Raw genomic sequence first — 27,540 nt, 5'->3', positions numbered from 1 at the left:
TAAGAAAAACTATATTTCATTTCTTTAAAAATAACTATCAAAACTCATGTTACCAAATGATTATCATATTCTTATTCAGGCTGAAGACATTTTGCTTATTTTTAACTATCTTTTTCATTTCTCTGATTGCTTTGTGGCCTTTAATAAAGTACTTGTTTTTGATCAATTGAGATGATCTCTATTTAGAATAAGGGGTAAATAAGCCTCAACATTTCTTACAGGAAGACTTTTTCTCTGAGACATCTATACTGTTATATTTTATATTTTTGATGTTGCAGAAGGAAAAGTGGACACTGTGTCTTTAATGGAAAGCAAAGGTTATCTTTCTCTGGCCTTTGTGTGTATGTGCTGATGTGGATGTAGGCAGCTAGACAGGCAATGTGTGCAGAGAGACTAGGGAACCGGCTGTGGATCGATAGAAGTGGTGTGAAGTGAATTAATGCGAAGCAGGCCGTCTGTCTGTCATAAGGATTGCGGGGAATGTGGGGCAGTGTGGTCAGTCACTGCAGAGATCTGCTTCCAATAAATTCAAGCCTTCTGCCCGAAAATGAACTCTACATGCACACGTGCTCCCTTCCTCATTGTTAAATTTTACTTTATTTAAAGTAAATGTTCATATCAAATTATTGCCTCTAGTGTACTTTAATTGGACCACTGGAAAACCACACTTGTGAGAAACATGAAATAAAAGTACCTACTGTTCTTTTAGATCCATTTTTCACTCTCAGTGGAAATCCATATTACTATGAGAATAAGAAATATAATTTTTGTTGGTATGTATAAACATTCTGGTATATATTTTTCTTTCTGAGTCCTAACAGTATTGTTTATCACTTCCATCTAATCTTCAATAAAAATAATAAAATTATAGTGAATTCAAATGGTTTTATATTCCAGTATTGGTTAAAGCACTGTATTTTGAATGTTCCTCTATTAAAACTTAGCATTTAATCTTTGATTATTAAGTTAATCACATGACAGTAAAGTCTTCTGAGTTCATATTATTTATCATTACTCAGATATTAGCCAGTAGGAAAAAATATTTATAAAGGCAATTTACAAGGTTTTGAAAGACAAGTTTTAGCATAATGTATCTGATTTTACTGGTGGGGAGAGGCAAATGCAGTTTTATTCCATTGACTCTGAAAACTGTAGTTCCATATTTACATTTTAAAAGATGTTTTTCTAAAATGATTTAAAATATTGCATACAAATGGGAAAGTTGTACATATGTATAGATCTCTCACAGTGAAGAGTTATCTGAGTATTTAGAAATCTAGATGGCATGAAGATCTCATAATAGTCATCCCTGTCCTCTATTTCGTACTTGTGCTACTAGCCACAGCCATCCTTCCTCCTTTCACTGCCGTGTCCAAACTTACTCGTGCCTGTTTTCTGCTCCATTTCATTTTTTCCTTGTTTTCCTCCTGATTCACAGTATAGATCCCATTTATAGACCCCTATTGTCTAGCATAATGTACATTCATTTTTTATTTTGTGAAATTTGGATTTGAGGACTAACTGGTTTAAGTATCGCACATCTTTCCATTAATTTTTTGCATGTCTATTTTATTGTATTTCTTTACTTTTTTTTTTAAGAGATTGGCGCCTGAACTTACATCTGTGCCATTTTTTTTTTTTTTTTTGCTTCTTCTTCTTCTTCTCCCCAAAGCCCCCCAGTAAGTAATTGTATATTCTAGTTGTAGATGCTTCTGGTTGTGCTATGTGGGACGCTGCCTCAGCATGACCTGATGAGCAGTGCCGTGTCCACACCCAGGATCTGAACCTGCGAACCCCTGGGCTACTGAAGCAGAGCGCGTGAACTTAACCACTTGGCCACGGGGCCGGCCCCTCTTTACTTTCTTTATCTCTTTATCATCTTTTTATTGAACCATTTTATTGTATCTCTTTCCCCAAAGCAAAGCACCACTTACTATTATTTTCTAATATTTAAATAACATAACTTGTGTTATGGGATTAAAGGTATTTAATTCTTTTCAAGATGTATTTATTGAACTTTTGAAAGATGTTGATTACTGCCAAATATTTTGGGAATACTCAGAAAGTAAATAAGTCTTAGATTTTATGGCATAGTGTGACAAATAATATACTTAGATTAAGTACATAAGAAAATCTAAGTACCACCGTATAATAAATTGACAGCATTTTTTATCTTGATTATTAATATGTAAGAAACTGAAACTTCCGTATAAGTATTTCCTAAGTGGACTCTTCTTCATATTTCTCAGAAATAGTTCATCCTCTTATTGATAGTGGATAGTGATGAAGTGGTTTTTATGCTTCAAAAGTTTAGGTTTTTATACCAGAAAGAACATAAAACAATTTTTTTCTAGTCTTTGTGTTTCATTAAAAATAGCATTGTCTTTTGATATAATCCTCAGTTCTCTTTTGTGACAGTGATGTAATACCTTCTATGAATCTTTTTTTTAGTCAGGTTTATTGTATAATTTATATATAGTGAGATATATTCTTTTTAGTGAATTTTACAGTTCTGTGAGTTTTAAACAAATTTGGATAGTCATGTACCCACTCCCACAATCAAGATGTAGATTATTTTCATTATTCTAAAAAATTTGCTCATGCTGCTTTGTAGTCAATTTTCTTAGCACACTCCTAGCCTCTGGCAACCACTGATTTGATTTCTATCGTATAGTTTGACCTTTTATAGAATGTCTGCTGAGATGATGATATAACATGTAACCAAATACTGTGTAGATTAGAAATAGCTCAGTTATGGTTAGAAATTTTAAGAAATGTTATTGTTCCTTTTTCAGATAATGATTATCATGCTTAAAAGGATTAAATAATGGTTTTGCTCATCTTTTACCGTAACTATATGGTTCAGAAGTTCATAAGGAAAATCTATCATTTCCTTAAAACAAATTGTTACAATTAGTTTTAAATGATATGTACCATTTGGATTTGAAAGTTGTTTGTAGTAAGTTGGTCTTTCCATTCTCAGTATCTTTTGTCTTTATATCTTCCAACAAAGGTTAGGATTCTTGGGTATTTCGTTACCATCTCAATTCCCAGTTTGGCTGAAGTTAGGATATTTAACTGATCTTTAAAAAAATGAACTATATATAATTTTGCAGCAGACAAATCAATCTTTTTTTCATTGATTGATAGCAAAAGAATCCAGAAATTTTGACTGTGAGGACTAACAGAATGAGTTACCCATACAGTCAAAATCAAGAATGTAGTTTAATTTTTAAAAAAATTAAAAAGGAAACATTACTTCTTCCTGACAGAAGAAAATATTCATGGCAAATTTTTTCTTATTGCATAAATGTTCTGTGTGGCTCTTTTTCTCCCTTTTTTCTTCAGCTACATTGCAGAAAAGGTACCAGGGGAGTACACAGAAGTAGCGTGTATGCTGTGGTTCATCTGGAATGTTAGAAGGGCAAACTTTTTTTAACAGTTTTATCGAGAAATAATGCACATTCCATTAAATTCAACCTTGAAAGTGTTCAATTCAGTAGTTTTCAGGATATTCAGAGTTGTACAATCATCACCACAATCAATTTCAGAACATTGTCATCACCCCAAAAAGGAATTCTGTACCCATAGTATCACTCTCCATTTCCCCCAGTTCTCCCAGCCCTGAGCAATGATAGACGCCCTTTCTGTGTCTATGGATTTGTCTATTTTGGGTATTTCATATAAATGGAATCATACAACAAGTAGTGTTTTACGACCAGCTTCTTTTGCTTAGTACTTCCTTTCTTTGTAGTGCTGATTAGTATTCCACAAGATGAATACATCACAATTTACTTATCTATCAATAAATTGTGTTGTTCTTTACATTTATTCATCAGTTTGGATTGTTTACACTCTTTGGCTTTTGTGAATAAGGCTGCTATAAACATTCAAATACGAGTCTATGTGGACATATGTTTTCATTCCCTGGGAGTGGAATTGCTGGGTCATATAATAACTCTGTTTAACCTTTTGAGGAATTGCCAGGCTGTTTACTGTTGAGTTTTGAGACTTCCTTATATAATTTAAGTACTAGATCCTTGTTGGATATGTGATTTTTGAATCTTTTATCCCAGTCTGTACCTTGTTTTTTGTTCTCTTAATAGAGTCTTTTGCAGAGCAAAGTTTTTAATTTTGATGAAGTCCATTTTACCAGTTTTCCCTTTTATGGATTGTGCTTTTGATATCAGGTCTAGCCTTAGATCTGAGATTTTCTCCTACTTTTTTTTTCTAAAAGTTTTATAATTTTATGTTCTGCATTTAAGTCCATGATCTATTTTGAGTTAATTTTTATATAAGCTGTGAGCCTTAGGTTCATATTTTTGTCTGTGGATATCTAGTTATATAGCACATTTGTTGAAGAGACTATCTTTGCTCCATTCAATTGCTTTTGTACCTTTGTTGAAAAGCAGTTGGGCATATTTGTGTGCTGCTTTTTCTGAGTTCTCTATTCCCAAACCACATAGTTTTAATAAATTTTACCATATAATCAGTCTTGAAATGGGATAGACTGATTTTTCCTATCTTATTCTTTTTTTCCCCTAAAATTCTTTTGGCTATTCTAGTTCTTTTGTCTTTCCATATAATTTTAGAAAAATTTTGTCTATATCTACAAAAAATCATGCTGGGATTTTGATAGGAATTGCATTAACCCTGTATATCAATTTATGGAGAATTGGCATCTTTACTATGTTGAATCTTCTATTCCATGAACGCAGTATGTCTCACCATTTCCTTATTTAGATCTTTGGTTTTTTTCATGTGTTTTGTAGGTTTCAGCATACAAGTCCTGTATATGTGTTTTTTAGATTTACAGTTAAGTATTTCTGTTTTTTGAACCATTGTTAATAATATTTTTTTTTAATTTAGGTATCCACATGTCCATTGCTAGCATATAGAAATAAAATTGATCTTTTAAATGTTTTTTTTTCTTATATTCTCCAGTCTTGCTGAACTCATTTATTAGTTCAGCTTTTTTGTAGATTCTTTTGGATTTTCCACATAGATAATCATTTTATCCTTGAAAAGGAACAATTTACCTCCTCCATTCCAAACTGTATATGTTTTCTTTTCTTGCTTTATTGCATTGGCTAGATCTACCAATGCTATATGAAATAAGAGTTGTAAGTGTGGACATCTTTGGTTCATTCCTGATCAGAGGAGGAAAACATTCAGTCTTTCACCATCAAGTATAATGTTAGCTGTAGGTATTTAATAGATGCTCTTTATTAAGCTGAAGTAGTTCTCCTCTATTTCTGTTTTTCTAAGGGTTTTTTTTTAAATCATGAATTGATGTTGAATTTTGTCAAATGATTGATATGATTATATTTTTTTTTCTTCTTTACCCTGTTAATATTTTGGATTACGTTGATTGATTTTCAAATATAGAACTAGACTTGCATCCCTGGAATAAAGCTTACTTGGTCATGATGTATAATACTTTGTATATGTTGCTGAATTCTATTTGCTTGTATTTTGTTAAGCATTTTTGAGACTGAATTTATGAGAAATATTGGTCTTTAGGGTTTTTTTTTTCTTTTTCTGCCAACAGATAAAGGATTTTAAAGCCCTTACTTTGTTTTGGAAAACATTGATCAAAGAACCAGTTTCAGCATAGCTACTTCTTGGTCTTTCAACCTCAGTTACTTTGAGATACACACGTTTGCTCTTTAAGCTCTCTCCCAAAATAGTGAATGCCTTCAGTTGACCAGTTCCCTGGCACAGCACAAGAACTCCAAGGAGGGCTTGACAGTATTTGTACTCAGTGTCGTGTGATTCGTTATTTCTCATGGTTATGCTGTAATATTCTCCTACCCTGCCCTGAGGAACTCAGTCCCTGGAAGGATTTGTTGGTTAAAAGGATATTGGAGTTTGAAATCAGAAGACCTATGTGTCAATACTGATTCCTGAATTTAGTAGCTGTGTTATGTTGAGCAATTACTTAACCTCTCTGATTAAATGTGATAAATTTAAATGGATTTGTAAACTTGTTACTACATAATTACTAGCTTTATTTTCATTGAATCCCTTAATTTTACAGGAAAGGAAAATACTAATAATGATTGTTACTATTTAAACTGTTTCTTAATATCTTTTCCCTGTTTCTCTGATAATTTTCAAAATTATCAAGGGCTAAGGAATGAGACTGAGAAATTTCAGAGATTTTTGTTTTGATTTAATAATATGAAATAATCTTTGATTTTATATTTAAGCCATAAATCTTTATTTAGGAATGTAGCATTTACCTTATCTCCTCCTCTTTGTGATTATTTTACTGATAGCCATGCTTAAGTAATTAACTTCATACTATTTTTCTGGTAATCGCCCTTCTTTATTTTAAAATTTTATCTTGAAAACCCAACAACAAAAATGACACTACAAAGGGATGGCTTTCTCATTTTGCATTCATCAGGGACCATTGATTTGACATTGTTCATTTTTTTGTTGGAGCAATCCTGAACAAAGTTGTAGTACTAAAATGGTATGTCCTCATCCCCAAATTTAAATCATTAGGCCTTGGAACTGCCTACTGGTAGATCTAGTTCTGGATCATTCTAATGGTTAACAACCAAGATTGTTCCTCTCTTGATGATTTTGGTAAACCTGAGGAATCAAGGTGGAATTTCACATGGAAATGTTTGTCAGCATACCTCGGAAGAAAAGTCGTCATTGAATATTGTAGCTTTTGGTTTTTAAAATATTTTGGTGGGTTCTATGTATGCAGTTCTGAAGTACTTGTTTAGAAGACTGATTAGAAGGTTCAGTTCCTGAAGTAACTTCCAATGGTGAGATTTCTGTATACTGTGATTGAGTAATACCTGCTGATAACCATATGAAAAATATTGAGATACCCTATTATCCATTGCCAAATGAGAAATAATGCAGTAGATGCAGATTGACAGGAAAATGTATCATCAAGGTTGGGAAGATAGGTATCTAGGGAACAGACATTTGTATGAACTGGCAAGTTCTCAGGTGATTTACAGAATGGAAGCTTTTGGCTCCCTGATCTAGTTCACCTGTCTACTCTCAGTTAGGTTCTTTCAGTGTGATAATTATCTGACCTCATATTTAATTGCTTCGTAGACAGATATTATACTCTTTTGGGGCAGTGCATTTCAGGTCTCTTACCTAGACCCAGGGCACAAATCCCTCTTTGGTCATCATCCTTCCTCCCAACCCCTCAATTATAAGCAAACTAATGTTAATGAGGAGTAAACATTTAAAATAGTCCTGCACTTTCTAGGTTTCTCCCCTCTTTGTAGCGTAATTATGTCTAAGTTAGCTAAAGTAACTGTAGCAAAAATATTGAAAGGAATCAGGCAAAAATGCTTTTTCTGTTTTTCCTGGATCTTGGTTAAAAGTCAGTATAGTTTGTACCCTTATAAATATAAACATATAAAGAAATAAAGCACACATGAATGTTTTTGTTCATTAATTTGTGCCTCTTTCTAATTTTGGTGAATATATTGTATTTTTTTTTAATATATTGCATTTGTATCCAAATGAGTAAATTAAGAAGGTATAAGTTTTGGTCCGCCTTTCGTTTAGTTTTTCTAAACTAAACCTTGTGGTTCTCATTTGTTCTAGCTGGAGTGTCAGCAGAAGCCACACAGACTGTCAGCACTGCTCCCGATGCTTTGGGGCCAGAAGCCAAAGCGCAGGAGGAAGAGCATGACCTTGTAGATGATGACATCACAACTGGTAAGGAGAGACATCTTTAACGTAATCTGGATGAGCTTTGTCCGATATTGGAAAATGCGTTCAGGTCATTTGTAGTGGCACTAAATATGCTGATGGAAAAGATGAAAACTTGTACTGATGGAGTGTTTAGTTTTATGAGACTCTTTAGTGCCCTTTTTGGTCTTCAAGTGGAAAGAAGCAGAACAGTTTTTTGGGTCTAGGTTTGCTCATTGTTGCTATAATAATGAACCTGCTAGCTGTGTGTTTGGTTTTCTGAATACCTTCTACTTCAGGGGCTAGGATCATTACTAAAGCCTTGGAATATGCAGAGGAATCTACCTGTTATGTTATGAAAAGTTTTGAAGTATAGGGTAAACTGAAATATACTAAAGTTGTAATAGCAATACATGCAAGATAGGCTAGGTAGGGAAACTTACAGATCCTCTTTGTACCTAGACTGTAGAAATAAATGTTACTTTTTAAAGTAATTTACATTGTTTGGATATTGAACATTCTTATCTGTATTATTTATCACATAACCCAGCATAAAGTAAAATTTAGGACAGCCATTCACCACATATGTTTAGCCAATCTTTTCAGAGACAAGTCAGTTTCAGTTACTGGACCTCCAGATGAATTCAGCTCAGTTTCTTTTAGTGCACAGAGGATGAAAACAACTCAGTATAATATTTTTATTGATATTAAGAATGATAAACTTTTGTTTTTGGAGTGGATGGTTAATATGTAATATCTGACCATATAAATCTATAATTATTGTGAAGCAACAGATATTGGGTTAATAGTAATCGATAATTTGAAAAGAAGCATGCCCAGAAAATATCAGTAAAATTTCCAACAAAAATTAAAGAGGGGAAAAAAAACTACAGGGAGGTTTTTTTCTTTTAAAGCTCTGTGTGGCAGGGTTTTTACTCTTACCGCCTGAATGCCTTTAAGATGTTTTCACTGGGAAGAAGTGGAGAGGGCCTAACGATCTCCCTGGAAAATTTACAAAGCCTCTATTTAAAAACCTGTAGCTGGGGCCGGCTCCGTGGCCGAGTGGTTAAGTTCTCACGCTCCGCTGCAGGTGGCCTAGTGTTTTTGTCAGTTTGAATCCTGGGCGTGGACATGGCACCACTCATCCAGCCACGCTGAGGCGGCATCCCACATGCCACAACCAGAAAGACCCACAACTAAGAATATACAACTATGTACTGGGGGGCTTATGAGGAGAAAAAGGAAAAGAAAAATCTTAAAAAAAAAAAAAACCTATAGCCTTGGGCTGGCCTGGTGGCACAGCAGTTAAGTTCGCACATTCTGCTTCTTGGCAGACCTGGGTTCGCTGGTTTGGATCCCAGGTGCGGACATGGCACTGCTTGGCAAAAGCCATGCTGTGGTAGGCGTCCTACATATAAAGTAGAGGAAGATGGGCATGGATGTTAGCTCAGGGCCAGTCTTCCTCACCAAAAAGATGGAGGATTGGCAGTAGTTAGCCCAGGGCTAATCTTCCTCAAAAATAAATAAATAAATAAAAATAAAAACCTATAGCCTTGTACCACTGCTGCAAATAAGTAGTTGACTAAGTTGGGGAGCATCTAGTTTTCAGTAAGAATGACATGGTGGTGGCTATTACTCGTTACTTTTTAATTCTTTTTAATGTATCAGTTCATTGATTGAAAAAAGATCCAAATTAAATATAAATGATTCCAGAAATTTCTAACTTTTCTGAAGGTCATTTAGCACTTCACAGTTGTGGAGTTTGTTTCAGTAGCTACTAAAGGAAATTATTTCATTTGCAGATTTTTTTTTAACTAGTTCTTGCTTCATTCAGTTTTCATTGTTTTCTCTTTTAGTAATGTTATAGATATGTTTTAATTCTCTGTAAATTTTAAAGGCCTTCTAGTCTATAAAAAGAAGTGGTTTAATTCATAGAAGAAAAAAATTGCGTTTGCAATAATAAAATTACTCAATTTGCATTCTAGAATAAAAGCTGAATTTTTGAGCACTCGAGTAAGCATTATTAAATCAGTACATAGAAATTTTGAATTACGCACTACCAAAGTCATGACATAGTGTTATAACACATGATTGTTTTTATTTTATTGTTAAAAAAATCAAGAAGCTTAAAAGTGAAAATCTAGTTTGGGGAGTCAATTAATGCTACATAAACTGTAATCTGTAAGAAGTTCAGTTAAACATAGGTGACGAATGGCTTTGATTAGTTGATGAATTCATTTCATGCCATGGGTACTATGGGCAAGAATGTTCAATAGCCACAGAATTTAAATAACTCAAAAAGGCTTCCTTAACGTGTTGTCACAGCAACTAGCATGCTGCAGTCTGTGGATCGTTCAGGTTACCTTTAGATGGTGTGACTTGATTAAGATGTGGTATAGATTTTTGTGAGGGTTTAGAAGAAAACCGTATTTCTTTTTATTGACTAGAATCCTATATAAATTGCATTATGAAAAATATGGTAGATGCGTCGAGTGAAACCTATTTCAAGCACAATAATCTTATTTTGAGACAGCCAGTGTTGTACAGCACAAGTACTACAGAAGGGAAATCTGGCCAGTCTAGCCATTCACTTTGAGAAATAAAGAATTTTTTCGATTATTTAAAAGGAATTGCTCTATTAGTATCTCCTCATAAAATAAATAGAAATTATATCATGACAGATATTTGCCTGTTTTTTTGAATGAATTCTTATTTGGAAGCTGTAGGTAGTCTAATAGGCATAGCTATATTAATTTATTTTTGTAGCAGTCTGAGACTTAATTCTTCAATTAATTAAACTGATCAAGAGATAGCAATTAAAATAGGAAGCATAATTTAGTGCTTTTGCTATAGGCAGAATAATCATTTCTGAAATTTTCTTCTGGGTGAGAATGAATGAGGTATGAATGTTGTCTGCTGACATTTGACTTGGAGCTTAGCAGTCTTTGTTAGGCTTTGCCTTATAAAAGTAAAGAAGCATGGATAAAGCTGTGTAAGTGTTGGCTATGATCAATTGGAACTAATTCAATTTATTTGAAATGAAGAGTCTTAACTGGAAGAGAACAGCTGGAAAAACTGAGAAGAAAAAATTGAGTCTTGATTGAGACAGTTTAAACCTTCACCCTGTCATTTTAAAAATATGCTGCAGCTTCTTTCTGTATCTTTCTTTTTAAAGCTAATATCTATTGATCGGCTCTACAAAGTAATGCCAGTGTGCCTTGGTCAACACACACGCTCGGTTTTACTTAGCATTCTATCTTAAGGTTCGTCAAATCCTTACCTTTAACCAAATGTTTTAAATTACATATCAAAGTCATATTAGCCATTTTCAAAGATTAATATTGTTTTTATGTAGAAAAAATATTAAAACCTATTTGATGTATTTTTTAGTATCGCACAGTATGCATGGGAAATTTACTTTCTTTTTTAATGGAATTACCTCAGGTTTTGCAACACTATATTTAAAATCTGTTTTAACAAGAATAATAGTATTTTCTTTAAAGTAAAAAAAGTGACATTAAGATTGTTCCTAGATTATTTATAGTTTGAGAGTAACATGAATATTACTTTACCTGTGTGTTTGCTTTTGTATTTATACTTGTATTTTTAGTATTGCAATTAAGTGTGTGTGTAGGTATATAATCAATATTTGTGAAAAATGTTTTCTTAATTACAATATTAATAGATCATAATTATATTAGTGGAGTAAATCTCACTAAAAACTGACTTACATAGAAAAAATTTTAGATAAATCATAATCTGTTTTTTTAAGGTAGGCTTTTTAAGGTAACTTTGTTAATTATCTTTATGTAGTTTTCATCATGGTAAAGGATGGCATTCTGAGTGAGGATGAAGTTATATATCCCTAAATGTTGCATTTTAAAACAGCCTCCCCCAATTGCAGTTAAAAAGAATTTTGGAAGGGTTTCATTCATAAACCTGCATACATCCCTTTAAAAAAGTCTCTGTATGCTTTCGAGGGTCATCCTGCAATGTCCTATCGCTTGTTCAATACAGCAGGGACACAAAGTGACCATATAACAGTGATAAAGGGTCAAGAGTCACTGACATTGTCAAAAAGAGACATCTTGATAGTAGATCAGCAGCACAGTTGACAGATTCAACTGCTCACAACAAAAGCAACAATGTTAAACGGATTCCGATGGGTGTGTTGTCTGTATTTGTTGTATTTTTTGTAAAATTTAAATTTAATTTGTAAAAAAAATGAGAAGTGCTATGGAAAAAAGAAAAATAGAAAAGATTAAGAGAAATTGAAAGTAATATCCATTGACAATTGACTGTGGTACCAAATGCTTTACGCTTGACCCTTACAACACTTCTTTGAAGTGGATACCAATATTTTTCCGGATATATAGATGAGGAAACAAGCTCCGAGAGGTCACTTTTATAGGATCATATACTTAACAAGTTCTAGATCTGGGACTTAAAATGAGTCCTGCCTGACCCCAAACCTTATGTGTAGTCTTAAGTTCTACCCCACACTGCCTCACATTCTCAAACTCATTGAACGTTGGCATATTTTCATTTTCTTTTGAAATGTGAAATGATGTCACCATTTCCCTTTTTGCTTATGATATCAGACATAAACCTGATGTTTACTGGATATCTTATCTTATTACTTAGAGTGCAAACTTGTTATTCTAAACGTAGCCCAAGAGATTATCTCTTTTAGAAAAAAAAATCATCACATATTCTTCTAATATTCTTTTAAAATTTCTTCTTTATTTCGGACTACTATGATATAAGACTGTAAATATAAGTGTTCAATACTAAACAGTTATTTTATCATATATGTAAAATGAAATATTTACTGTTCTGTCTAGCTTTTTGAAGTCAGCAGTATAAAACTGGCACCTTAACATCTATTCATACACTGAAGTCAACGTCTCTAGTATATTAAGATAGAACTGAAAAGGATGACTAGTCTGAGACTAATATTGATTTGTGCCTTTTACTGTTTACGAAAGGCCGTATTCATAAAATGTTTATACGTTTGTTTTGACTGAAAGATAGGAAATTCATCCTGTTAAAGTACCGATACGTTCCAAAGAACAAAATTTAGGGCATTCCATATTCCGAGATCAGAATTACTCTCTAAGCATCAAGCCAGAGGCCTTGTAATTAGTAAACTAGAATGAGACTTCTGTGTTGCACCCTTTCTCTTTCTCATTCTTTAATTTGTAATTAACAGTCTAAATAATAGTTCTAGATGTATGTGAATTTTAAGGTATTTATTCTAAATTGTTATTACTACCCTTGTTTTTGACTTCAGAATGTTCGCTACTCAAAATAGGAGTTTACGATGTTAAGGTTTTTGGATAATTATAAATTACTAATGCTGTGGGTTTATTTACCATGGTGTTTTCATGAAAAATTAAGAAAATTTATTAAGGAAAATAAAAGTGTGGATTTTGTAGTTTTCTGAGTGAAATATGTCATTCCAAATAATTTACCTTTCTATACTTTTTTTATTGACGTCATAATAGTTTATAACATTTTAAAATTTCAGTTGTACATTATTTGTCAGTCACTATATAAGTGTGCCCCTTTACCCCTTATGCCCACCCCTAAACCCCCTTCCCCTCTGGTAGCCACTAATCTGATTTCTTTGTTCATGTATTTGTTTAGCTTCCACGTATGAGCGAAATCATAAGGTGTTTGTCTTTCTTTGTCTGGCTTATTTCACTTAACGTAATAGCCTCAGGGTCCATCCATGTTGTTGCAAATGGGATGATTGTGTCTTTTTTTATGCCTGAGTAGTATTCTGTTGTGTGTGTGTGTATGTATATATATCTATGTGTATATATGTATATATATATATATATATATATACACACACCACATCTTCATCCATTCATCAGTTGATGGGCATTTGGGTTGCTTCCACATCTTGGCTGTTGTGAATAATACTGCAATGAACATAGGGGTGCATGAGTCTCTTTGAATTGTTGATTTCAAGTTCTTTGGATAAATGCCCAGTAGTGGGATAGCTGGGTCATGTGGTATTTCTATTTTTAATTTTTTGAGAAATCTCCATACTGTTTTCTGTAGTGGCTGCACCAGTTTACATTCCCACCAGCAGTGTATGAGGGTTCCCTTTTCTTCACACCCTCTCCAACATTTGTTATTTTTTGTCTTGGTAATTATAGACATTCTAACAGGTATAAGGTGATATCTCATTGTAGTTTTGATTTGCATTTCCCTGGTGATTTGTGATGTTGAACATCTTTTCTTGTGCCTTTTGGCTATCTGTATATCTTTGGAAAAATGTTCATATCCTCTGCCCATTTTTGGATTGAGTTATTTGTATTTTTGTTGTTGAGTTGTATGAACTCTTTATATATTTTGGAGATTAACCCCTTGTTGGATATATGATTTGCAAATATTTTGTCTTTCCACTTTGTTCATGGTTTCCTTTACCTTGCAGAAGCTCTTTAGTCTGATGTAGTCCCACTTGTTTACTTTTTCTTTTTTTCCCTTGCCCGAGTAGACGTGGCATTTGAAACGATGTTTCTAAGACCAATGTCAAAGAGTGTACTGCCTATATTTTCTTCTGGGAGTTTTATGGTTTCACATCTTGCCTTCAAATCTTTACTGCATTTTGAGTTAATTTTTGTGTATGGCATGAGATAGTGGTCTACTTTCATTCTTTTGTGTGTGGCTGTCCAGTTTTCCCAAAAGTATTGAAGAAACTTTCCTTTTCCCATTGTATATTCTCAGCTCCTGTGTCAAATATTAGCTGTCTGTAGATGCGTGGTTTATTTCTGGGTTTTCAATTCTGTTCCATTGATCTGTGAGTCTGTTTTTGTATCAGTACTGTGCTGTTTTGATTCCTATAGCTTTGTAGTATATTTTGAAGTCAGGAATTGTGATGCCTCCAGCTTTGTTCTTTATTCTCAGGATTGCTTTAGCTATCCGGGGTCTTTTGTTACCCCATATGAATTTTAGGATGCTTTGTTCTATTTCCATGAAGAATGTCATTGAGATTCTGATTAGGATTGCCTTGAATCTGTAGATTGCTTTAGGTAGTATGGACATTTTAACTATGTTTATTCTTCCAATCCATGTGCATGAAATGTCCTCCCATTTCTTTATGTCATAATTGATTTCTTTCAATAATGTCTTATAGCTTTCATTGTATAGGTCTTTCACCTCCTTGGGTAAATTTATTCCTAGATGTTTTATTCTTTTTGTTGAGACTGTAAATGGGATTGTATTCTTGAGTTCTCTTTCTCTTAGTTTGTTAGAAAGGCAACTGATTTTTCTAAGTTGGTTTTGTACCCTGCAACTTTGCTGTAGTTGCTGATTACTTCTAATAGTTTTCTGATGGATTCTTTACTGTTTTCTATGTATAGAATCATGTCATCTGCACGCAGTGAGAGTTTCACTTCTTCCTTGCCAATTTGGGTACCTTTTATTTCTTTTTCTTGCCTAATTGCTCTGACCAAAACCTCCTTTATTATGTTGAATAAGAGTGAGAATCTTTATCGAGTTCCTATTCTCAGAGGGATGGCTTTCAGTTTTTCACCGTTGAGTGTTATATTGGCTGTGGGTTTGTCATACATGGTCTTTATTATGTTGAGATACTTTCCTTCTATACCCATTTTATTGAGAGTTTTTACCATAAATGGATGTTGGATCTTGTCAAATGCTTTCTCTGCATCTATTGAGATGATCATGTGGTTTTTATTCCTCATTTTTTAAATGTGGTTTATCACATTGATTGATTTGTGGATGTTGAACCATCCCTGCATACCTGGTATAAATCACACTTGATTATGGTGTATGATCCTTTTGATGTATTGCTCTATTCGGTTTGCCAATATTTTATTGAGGATTTTGCATCTATGGTCAACAGCAATATTGTCCTGTAATTTTCCTTCTTTGTGTTGTCCTTGTCTGGCTTTGGAATCAGGGTGATATTGGCCTTGTAGAATGAGTTAGGAAGTGTTCTGTCTTCTTCAATTTTTGGAATAGTTTGAGAAGGATAGGTGTCAAATCTTCTTTGAATGTTTGGTAGAATTCTCCAGGGAAACCATCTGGTCCTGAACTTTATTTTTTGGGAGGTTTTTGATTACTGTTTCAATCTCTTTACTTGTGATTGGTCTATTTGGATTCTGTATTCTTTCTTGACTCAGTTTTGGGAGGTTGTATCAGTCTAAGAATTTCTCCCTTTCTTCTAGATAGTCCAATTTGTTGGAATATCATTTTTCATAGTATTCTCTTTTATTCCTTTGTATTTCTGTGTTATCCTTTGTGTATTTTCTCTATGTAATTTCTCCTCTTTCATTTCTAATTTTATTTGAGCCTTCTCTCCTTTTTTCTTAGTGAGTCTGGCTAAGGTTTGTCGATTTTGTTTATCTTCTCAAAGAGCCAGCTCTTAGTTTTATTGATCCTTTCTACTGTTTTTTTGGTTTCTGTTTCATTTATTTCTGCTCTAATTTTTATTTCTCTCCTTCTGCTGAGTTTGGGCTTTGTTTGTTCTGCTTTTCCTAGTTCTGTTAGGTGTAGTTTAAGATTACTTATTTGAGATTTTTCTTGTTTGTTAAGGTGCCTTGTATTGCTATGAATTTCCTCTTTGGACCACCTTTGCTGCATCCTATATGAGTTGATATGGTGTATTTTCATTTTCATTTGTCTCCAGATGTTTTTGATTTCTCCTTTAATTTCTTCGATGATCCATTGGTTGTTTAGTAGCATGTTCTTTAGTCTACGTATTTGTCACTTTCCCAGCTTATTCCTGTAGTTGATTTCTAGTTTGATAGCATTATAGTTCGAAAAGTTGCTTTATATGATTTCAGTCTTCTTAGATTTATTGAGGCTTGCCTTGTTTCCCAACATATGGTCTATGATTGAGAATGTTCCATGTGTACTTGAGAAGAATGTATATTCAGCTGTTTTTGGATGGAGTGTTCTATATATATATCTGTTGGTCTAGCTTTTCATTTAAATCCACTCTTTCCTTGTTGACTTTCCGTCTGGATGATCTATCCATTGATGTAAGTGGTGTGCTGAGGTCCCCTACTATTATTTTGTTGCTGTTAATTTCTCATTTTGGGTCTGTTAATAGTTGCTTTATGTACTTTGGTGCTCCTGTGTTAGGTACATATATATTTATAAGTGTTATGTCCTCTAGGTAGAGTGTCTCTTTTATCATCTTTTACTCCCCCCTTTATCTCTCATTGCCTTTTTTATCTTGAAATCTACTTTGTCTGATATATGTATGGCAATACCTACTTTCTTTTGTTTCCCATTTGCTTGGAGTATCGTCTTCCATCCCTTCACTCTGAGCCTGTGTTTGTATTTAGAGCTGAGATGTGTTTCCTGGAGGCAGCATAATGTTGGGTCTTGTTTCTTAATCCATCCAGTGAGTCTGTGTCTTTTGATGGGAGAATTCAATCAGTTTCCATTTAGAGTGATTTCTGATACCTGAGAGCTTAATACTACCGTTTTATCACTTGTCTTTCAGTTGTTCTGTGTTTCCTTTGTTTCTCATCCTGTGTATTTCTGACTGCCAGTTCAGTTTGGTGGTTCTTTATGATGATTTTCTCAGTTTTCTCTTTATTTATTGTATGTGTCTCTGTTCTGATTTTTTGTTTAGTGGTTACTGAGAGGTTTGTATAAAAGATCTCATAGATGAGATAGTCCATTGTCTGATAGCCTCTTATTTCCTTAGTCTAAGCAGGTTCCATCCCTTTCCTCTGTCCCATCTAAGTTATTGTTGTCACAATTTATTCCATTTCATATTGTGTTTGTGATTAAAATGAAGTGAGTATAGTTATTTTGGATGCTTTCCTTCCCTTTGTCTTTAATGCTATAACTACATGTTCGCTAACCTGTTCTGCTAGAGAGCTGAAATTTTCTGATTTTATCTGTTTATCTCCTTGCTCAAGGCTTTGTAAACACTTTCTTTTTGTTTTCAGGTATGAGGGCCTTCTTGATCATTTCTCGTAGAAGGGGTCTTGTGGTGATGAACTCCCTCAGTTTTTGTTTATATGGGAAAGTTTTATTTCTCCCTCATATCTGAAGGATAGTTTCACTGGATAGAGTCTTATTGGCTGAAAGTTTCTGTCTTTCAGAATTTTGAATATATCATTCCACTCTTGCCTAGCTAAGAAATTACTGAAAGCCTGATAGGGGTTCCTTTGTAAGTTACTTTCTTGTGCCTTGCTGCTCTTAATATTTTTCGTCTGTCATTTCTTTTTGGCAGCTTTACTAATAGATGCCTTGGAGAAGGTCTTTTACATTGTTCTAATTAGGAGTTCTGTTAGCTTCATTTACGTGTAATTCCAGCTCCTTCCCCAGGTTTGGGAAGTTTTTAGCTATTATTTCTCGGAACAAGTTTTCTGCTCCATTCTCCCTTTCTCTGGAATGCTTATAATCCTTATGTTGCAATTCCTTATTGAGTTGGATATTTCTTGGAGAATTTCTTCATGTTTTTTTAGTCTTAGTTCTCTCTCATCCTCCATCTGCAGTATTTCTATATTTCTTTCCTCTAAATTACTGATTCTGTCCTTCATAATTAAGGATTCCATATTTTTCTTTATTTCAGTCATTCTGTTCTTCATCTCCAACATTTCTGATTGTTTTCTTTTTCTTCTTTCAATCTCTTTTGTGAGGAATTCTCTCTGTTCATTAATTTTATTCTTGAATTCATTGAACTGTCTTTCTGAATTTTCTTGTAACTCATTGAATTTATGATAACTATATTGAATTCTCTGTTGTTTAGATTGTAAATTTCTATGGTTTCAGGATTAATTTCTGGGTACTTTTCATTTTCTTTCTGGTCTGAAGTGTTAATATATTTAGTATGCCATTTTATGGGATGGACTTTTGCCATCATGTAGTGGTGGTTTCTGGTGGCAGATTCCACCTGCCACCACTGGTGGGGACAAGAGCTGTGTTTTCTGAGCCCACCTCCACCCTTGGCCATTGTACCTATCCCTTGGAAGCTGTGCCAACAGGGCCCATCTGCCTTTGCCCACTGGCCAACTCAGCTTTACCCATATAGGTGCAGGTGCTTTGGCAGGGATTTCCTGCTATGTCTGGCTGGCCGGGCTGGTGCACCAGGAGGGAAGGGCGACAGGTGCTTTCTTTCACGTGCACGATCCCACACACTCCCACTCTGCACTCATTGTCTGCCCCTCTGGGCTGCTCGGCTTAGTGGGGATGCTCCTACAATTGCTTAGCTGCCTTTGTGTGGTGCTTCCCACCATGGGAATCCACTCCAGTAGTGAAAATGTTCCTATGGAGGGCTGCCTTTTCCCCCTTCTCTTCTCAAAGTTGTGTGCCTTCAGCCATGAGAGGTCTTGCACCCTAGATTGCTGCCCACTGCTGCTGGGGGAGGGAAAGGAGATCCACTTACCTCCTTCCACTGCCTCCTGGGGGGTCCTGCACCCCTCTCTTCAGACATATGGCTGCATGGATTTCTCAGACATCTATTATGTTGTATAAATGTCTTCTCTTGCTTTATGAATGTCGTTTTCATTGTATCTTAGGGAGAGTAGACTAAGGGAAGAGCTCAATCTGCCGTGATGCTGACATCTTTCTCCATACTTTTTTTTTTCAATCTGGAGGAAGAAAACAAATTATGGTTTTGTTTTTGTTTATAGCGTTTAACATTAGCTTTAGTTATATGTTGATAGTATGTTAAGTAGAATATTTCTAAATATGGTATTTGAGAATTTCTGACACAGATATTAAAACATAACCAAAATTATCTTTTAATCATTCATTTTCTTCCTGGGTGATTGACTTTACATTTCCTTTGGTTTTTAACTACCACACATGTTAATGACCATCAAATCTGTATCTCTAATTTAGTCTTTTCTTCTAAGTATCAGAGTATTATGTCCTCCTGCCTGAATGTACCATAGATACCTATACACCAAGTTTACATTGAGCTTCTCTTTTTTCCTAAAACTCATCTCCTTTTATATTTATATCTCATTTAAAGGCATTACTAAGAGTACCATTAACCACTCAACATCCCAAACTAGAAACCAAGGAATAATCCTGGCTTCCCCACATTCCAACAATGTCCATATATAGTTGGTACCAATTCTTATACAATCTACCTCTTAAATATCTCCTGATGATTTTCCTGTTCTCCATTCCACACAGAATACGTAGGTCCAGAGTTTCACCCCTTAGCAAGATATCTAGTGCCCTTCAAAGACTGACCCCTATCTCTAGCTTCATCGGCTGCTGTAACAGTACTGAACTTTGTTTCTCCAGAGTATCCTGTTATTCATGACTCATACTTTACCTGTGGTCCTCTGTCTAGCTGGTATGCTCTCAATTCTCTCACATGTGGTGAAGTTCTGAGGGTTCCCTCAAACCCGGCTTGAGTGTAACCAACCTCCTGAAGCCTTTCTGGACACCGCCCCCGCTTACATAAGACCACCCAGTTCGTTGTATGCACTTCTGCTGTTGCACTCTGTAATGCTGAGTGACCATTTCACTTGCCCTCTCCAAGTCATGTGTGGGCATGTGACTTTTACCTCTTTGTATTTGTACCACTACAATAGTGCCCTGGTACATAGCATCTTCTCAATAAATGTTTATTAAGGGAATGATTGAATTAGTGAATCTTTAAGATAACTCATATTTCAACTAGCATTCCTGATATATTATATATTTACTTTTGTATATTTACTACCTGTTTCCTATTATATAGTGTGTGTGTGTGTGTGAGAGAGTGTGAATGTATGTATCCTTAATCTCTCCCCTTCTTTTTAGTGGGTACTTAATGGTTCAAAAAGTGTTGGTAACAGATTAGTGGGGGAATATAGGCTTATTTCCAGATAAACTGTCTCTTGATATTGTGAAAATGAGACTTGGAACAAACCTAAGAGCATAATTAGCTCTGCTGAATTAGTAATTGTTGATTCCCATTTAAAAGTTACTCTTTTTCTCTTGGAAAACAACATATCTTCAAAATTAGGAAAAGGATGTGATCCATAGGATTTCAATGAGAAAAGATATGAAAAAATACCTAGGACAAATGTGTTGTGTAACTTAAATCCTCAAGAGAAGGTAGAAAGTGGGATGTGCTATTGTGGGATGCACAAGCAGAGAAATAGACTCTTAGAACTCTCAGAGATTCCCCTCTCTGTGTTCTGCATTGACCCAGACAGGGGAGATGTGCTTATGGACAGTGGTTCTAGTTTCTTGAAAGTTTGTGAGTCACAGTTTGGTTGCTCTCTCTTCAGTAACACTTTTCTTCCCTCTATGCGGTCTCTTGTTGCCCTGGGAGTGGTGCCACCTTGCTTCTAGTCTCAATTCTGTCAGTGAGAACCAAAATTTCTTGGGGCCAGCCTAGTGGTATAGTGGTTAAGTTTACGCACTCCACTTTGGTGGCCCAGGGTTCATCAGTTCGGATCCTAGGCATGGAGCTATGCACTGCATATCAAGCCATGCTGTGGCAGGTCTCCCAAATATACAATAGAGGAAGATGGGCACAGTTATTAGGTGAGGACCAATCTTCCTCAGCAAAAAGAGGAGGATTGGTGGCGGATGTTAGCTCAGGGCTAGTCTTCCTCAAAAAACAAAAACAAAAATAGAATCTCTTATGAGTTTCCTGCAGCTAGAGATATCAGTGTAGCTGTTGTCCAAGAGATCCCTCTGGTGCTTGGTGGCCCACCACAGGAGAAACAAGGTGACTTATGTGGGGAGAGATGGGGGAAGTGGGGAGATGCTCATGGGAAGGCAAGAAATGCAGTTTTTCCAGGAGGCCTGACATTTAAACACATGCCACTGAAGAATGAGAGTGTAGTATCATGTTGTGTGATTGTGTACATAGTGTTTTTGTGGCATTCCTCTGGGTGTCTGCAATCAGTTATTTAGCACCAAGAAAACTTGCTTTTTATTGTCTATTGAAAATTACAAGTTACATGTCAAGACTTAATGTGTTCAAGCTATCTTTAAAGTCTTGACCTGGGGTGACTTACCTAAGAAAAAGCATAAAAGAAAAGGAGGCAAGAGCAAGGACAAAAGATGGCTAATAAATACCGTTTGAATATTCAGTTTCTTTTAAAAATTTTTTAGACTCTTAAAATGGGAAATCTACTAAATGTCAATGTATTTTGACCAAGAAAGTATTTGTATATTTAAATGCATTAAATATCATAAAGTATCAGAGGTGCTGCGACATAAATTACTGTAATCAACTGTTACATTGGCACCAAATCCTCCATAATGATATTTTCCAGTAATAGCAGTTATATTTCATTATAGCCTATAATACATAGGCTGTCTGCATATAATACTTCTGCAAGGGGTTGGTCAGATGAACAGTAATTGACATCATCTTAGCAAACTCATAAAAACACGTTTAAAAATCAGGGACTTAAAATAACAACTATCATACCAACTCACTAACATTTATTGAGTGCCTAATATGTGTCAAATTTTGCTCTAGGCCCCGCCCCCCTTTTTTTTTTTTTTTTTTTTTGAGGAAGACCAGCCCTGAGCTAACCACTGCCAGTCTTGCTCTTTTTGCTGAGGAAGCCTGTCCCTGAGCTAACATCGTGCCCTTCTTCCTCTACTTTATACGTGGGATGCCTACCACAGCATGGCATGCCAAGCGGTGCCATGTCCGCACCCAGGACCCGAACCAGCGAAGCCCGGGCCGCAGAGAAGCAGAATGTGCGAACTTAACTGCTGCGCCACCGGGCCGGCCCCTCTAGGCTCTTTTTAATTCTCAAACAACTCATTGCAATAAATCCTCCTTATCACTTCCATTTTACAGGAGAGGAAGTTGAGGCACAGAATAGTTAAATGACTTTCCATATAAAGCCCACAGAGAGGCAATGGCAGAGTCAGGATTTGAAGAATTTGAATCTAGGCTGTCTGCTTCTAGATTTTGTGCTCTTAAATGGCAGTAATTTGTTCTAAACCAGGTCATTTAAAAGATCTTTTAAGAAAAAAGGAAACAGATTGATTATGGCATATCATTTTCTCTTTGTGGGATATAAAAACCTCTATTTTAATTTTTAATATAACTTAATTTTTTATATAGTACAAGGAAATACTTAATATGTGAAGAAAAGACTTCCTGTTTCTTAAAAAATAAACATAGATAATTAGTATAGGAAGATTATTTTCTAGATAGAATTATTTTATATTCACATAAAACCATACACATAAATATACCAGCACATATGCAATATTAGGTCACAATGGCTTATGGTTTGATTTTCAGATTTAATATTATATATTCTTTTTGAGAAATTTAGACCAAATAGGAAAAAGGAGAAATCCTTAGTTAGATAAGAACGTAGGAGCTGTTAAAAAAAAAAAAAAAGCCTTCCGTGTGAGTGAATAACCTTCAGGATGAACTCGAAGTTTGGCCTTTTGTGAGCTGTGTTATAATACCTCACGGATAAGAATGAATTGCATTAGATTCTGCCACACTATTATATATCTGTATATTACATGAACTGCCCTTATAATTGATATCAAACCCATATGACCAAAAGTTGTAATTCACAGAGGTAATGACAACAATGTCTCATAATTCACAGACTTTATGTCATACCTATGAATGATTACTTTTACTGTGCAAACCGTGTTCAAGGGGAAAACACAGGTTTTAAAACACATGTGAGGTTTTAAAGAGTTCTTCCTGATAGTTTATAGTCACTTTTAATACACAAAAAGATAATTAAATTGACTAGCATCCTTGAATTTCTCCTTGATTTTTTGGATTAAAACTAATTGTCAGGCGTAAAGGCTTGTACTCTTAATATGAAATTTCTCATCACAAATGAAAGCATTTGAGGTGAAGACAGTCGTGGACCTGAATCTGTTTTCTCCTCATGTGGTATATTAGAAAGAGGGGACCTTCTTCATAGGTAGGATAAAAATCAAGTGAGAATACTTATCTATCTTTTTTTGGTAAATATATACCCTGAATAAAGATGGGTGATTTAAATGAAGTAAACATAATTTAAAAGGATTTGTGAAACGGAACCAATTTCTCTTTGTTTGCTCTTTTTGTATATATTCTTTTAGTGTTGTTGGTACCACTTAAAAGAAGCGTAAAGAGTGTTCAATTTTATTCAATTGACACATTAGTATGCACTTTGTATTTTTCTATCAGCACATTCTAGGGAATATTTAGTAAAGCCATCATCTAGTTGAGAAGCCGATGGTCTAATTTGAGAGAGAATCTGTATATTGACACACAGTTGCACACACACATTCATGACGTACACATAGATATGATAGAGCTCAGACAGGATTCTGAGCAGTGCAGATTAGTTAAGGGTAGGAATTTTGTATGAGGTAAGTCTACATTTGTGGCAGAGATGGACAGGCACAGGAAAAGCTTTTGAGCTAATGCTATTAGTTTACAGGCTTTAAAACGAAGACTCTGGAAGGCTGAGAAGAATGGCCTGGCTGAGGTGACGGGCTGGCAGCACCATCCAGGAATGAGGTCCGCTGTCAGGTCAGGCAGGTTTGTTTGGAACATATCAGATTTTACATCCTGTCTTGTATGTTATTTTAAAGTGGGGTTTATTATTAAACATATATTAAAGCGATTTAAAATGTTGGTGGAATGTATTGCTTCATGCCTGATGTGCTTAGTTCTGCTTCATGGTTTTCCTTGTCATTGGACAGGGATTTTTGAGCACCTGCTAGTTATGGAGCACTTACCAGATGCTGAGTAGGGAGTGGAGTTTATGTTCCAAATGGAAAGACTGGTGACTGGTGGTGTTCATCGTTTGTTGGAAATTTTTACCTGAAGAGCTGTTTTTTGTGAAGGTTTAAAGAACTCATGTTACTGTAATGTAAAACTTAACATTTCATATGTATGTCCAAGAGTGAATCTATAGGTTTCATTGAAATGGAGGAACAAAGTGGAACAGGTTCAAATCAACCAGATGAAGAGCTGGTCTGCAATAGTAAAATATAGTTAGAAAATTTTAGAATAAATATGGTTGCAGCGCAGGCTCTAGTGAATCATTGTCTGGGTTCAAATCTCAGTCTTCTGTGTATTTGCTGTGTGGCCTGTGCAAGTTACTTGACTGTGCCAAGCGTCAATTTTCTCACCTGAAATATGAGATAGTAAGTTTGTTGTGAGGATTATGAGATGTTGCGTGGAGGCTTCCTAGCAGACAAACTCACACATGGTAAGCGCTCAAGAAGTTCTGTGTGCTTCCTTCCTCTCTCCTCGTAACCACCATCATCCTTAAGTGATTTGCTTTAATACATAGAATAAATGGCTCATAATTAACTTACAAATCATGTTTTAAATCAGTTTTTTTAGATGATGTTTATTCGAGGCAGTTTGGTCATCATTCGCAGGAATATAAGTTTACTAGACAAATTTATTCTTTATAGATAGAGAAATAAGCTGCATTCCATCTTCCATGCAGATTTTCAGAAATTTTTAAAAGTTGGCTCATGAAATATTGATGAATTATTATATTTTCTTAAATACTTTTATATTGGCTTCTTTTTACCACGTTTATTACCAGAGTTGAATCTGACCAAGAAGAGTGAATCATTTGATGAAATAGAAATAATGACAGCCTTAAAAGAAGATGATATTTATTTATACTTACGGTAACTAAGAGAGAGTCACTTTGCATATTCACAGCTATGTTTGGCCAGTGGTGATCAGTTGAGGAATGGGAGGGAGAGAATGATACAGAAGAGCTTTTGAAGATTCTGCTGTAGCCATTTAGTTGAGAGTCACTGTTAGACTTAGGAAAGCATACTATTTAAAAGACAATAAAACCTAAAAGATAAAAGAAAATCTTCACCATACTATCATTAGTAGTCTTGCCAGAAAGGAGAAGAGGAAACAAATGATTAATGAAGCTCTCCTACTTGGCAAAGGAGGCTTACTTATTAGCTCAGTTTTTTAAAGGGTATATTCAAAAGTAGAACAAGGTATATACACCAAAATATCAATTAAATGTAAGAGTAGAATAAAGACATTTTCAGAAGTGCAAGATCTCAAAAAATGTACCTCCTATGCTCTTTTATCAGAAACGAGGATAGGAGGTGCTCCACCAAAATAAGAGAGTAAACCAAGAAGGAGGAAGCCCAAGATCCAATGACCCAGATAACCTGTCTTATAAAGTCGGGCTCCCTGTTTTATGCCTGCAAACTCTGTCCCACTGTTTCCTGAGTTGGTACCTCTTAGGAATGTAATCTTAGGAACCTAGCCAGTCTGAGGATGGCGGGGAGAAGAGAATTCTGGGAGACAGACATTTATGTTTCAAGGCCTAGCAGCCCATCCTCAGGGGAGGAGTCTCAAACAATGATTGGATTAATTTTACTAAGGTTTCTTTAAATGCATCAGACTATGTTCCAGATATTTGGCAAGATCTGGCTTGGTTTGATTTCTGCTCCCTAGCATGCTTCCTTGTATTCTAGATTTACACAACTGGATGAGAATTGGAGGGTACATTATTGAAACATAGAAAACCAAGTAAACAACAACAAAGACAATTATTATGCAGGGAGGTAAAAAAAGTAGTATTGAAAAAGTTATTATGATTGATAAACCACATAGTTGAGCTGTGAATAGCATACACATCATCACAAAAATATAAACATTGATTATGATAGCATAGTTTCAGTAAGAACTACAGTATAATAAATAGGCAGAGAAAGAAGTAAGCAGACAGGGTGCGTGAATGTGGGGGCTGTGTGTGTATGTGAGATGTGCTAGTAAGTTGTGTATCTGTGAAGGAGAACCTAGTTTTCATTGACCATAGTGGAGATTCATAAGCCTAAAGATAACATAAGCCTAAAACTGAAAAATTAGAAAGTAGCCACACAGAATTTTCTGAAAGAACCAAAAGTGATTGTTTTTGCAGCATGGAAAATGGGGATGGGGTTGAGGGACTGCTGCTTTTTTATACTAACTTATAGAACTGTTTGACTCTTTAAACAGCGTATAGTTTCATAAAATAAAAACTAAATTTAAAAATAAATAGAAAAATTTTGAAAAGTAGAAGAGAGCACATAACCAAAGTTAGTAGTGAAAAGTGACATAAAATAATGTCCCCAAGTCCAAGCCAGAATGAGCTGGAAACAAGCAGAGTGTGTGTTTTCACCTACCCTCCTTCCCATCCTTTTTTCCTAGCTGTGTTCCAAAGAAGGAGAAGACAAAGAGGAAAGAATTCCATTGTGGTATGAGATAGCATAGGATGGAAAGAATGGGAGAGACATTAAAAATGCTCCGTTGGTGTGAGTAGAAGAGTGAAGGGAACCTAGATATTTAAAGTTAGTTTTCCTCCTCATCTAGTGAATTGCATCTATGGGTTATGAAAACTTACTGCAGTGATAACAGAATCACTCTTGGCTAATTTTGAAAAAGAAAATGTGGGGCTGGTCCCGTGGCCAAGTGGTTAAGTTCACACACTCCACTGCAGTGGCCCAGGGTTTCGCTGGTTCGGATCCTGGGTACGGACATGGCACCACTCGTCAGGTCATGTTGAGGTGGCATCCCACATGCCACGACTAGAAGGACCTGCAACTAAGATATACAACTATGTACCAGGGGGAATTTGGGTAGATAAAGCAGGAAAAAAAAATAAAAAGTAAAAGAAAAAGAAAAGAAAAAAGAAAAAGAAAATGTGAAGAATGAAAATAAAAATCTTCAGATGGACAAAAGTCTTTTTTTAAAAAAAATGGGGATAAATCAAATCTAAGAAACTCTAAACTGGTTAGTGTACAGCTGATATATACCAAAAATCTGCAGTGGATTTTAAATATGATTTGGGAGCACTTAGGAGAAATAGTGAGAATCAGTACAGATGCCCAGAGCTTTCCCACACACCTGAATTTTATCACAGTGTTTCAGTTGTGTTGATTTTG

At 35.1% G+C, this 27,540-nt stretch overlaps 1 protein-coding gene across 9 annotated transcripts in view; it reads left to right on the top strand.

Annotated features, from left to right (window-relative positions):
• Window positions 1-27,540, top strand: part of WDR7 (WD repeat domain 7) — a 357,038-nt gene that overhangs the window by 153,243 nt on the left and 176,255 nt on the right. For all 9 annotated transcript variants that reach the window (XM_070512986.1, XM_014847072.3, XM_014847081.3 and 6 more), the window contains one exon: window positions 7,591-7,704. In XM_070512986.1, the coding sequence (XP_070369087.1) occupies window positions 7,591-7,704 (114 nt within the window). The remainder of the gene's footprint in view (window positions 1-7,590; window positions 7,705-27,540) is intronic.

Source organism: Equus asinus, chromosome 7, assembly GCF_041296235.1.
Source record: "Equus asinus isolate D_3611 breed Donkey chromosome 7, EquAss-T2T_v2, whole genome shotgun sequence".
NCBI lineage: Eukaryota > Metazoa > Chordata > Mammalia > Perissodactyla > Equidae > Equus > Equus asinus.
This window is presented reverse-complemented; position numbering and strand designations above follow the sequence as displayed.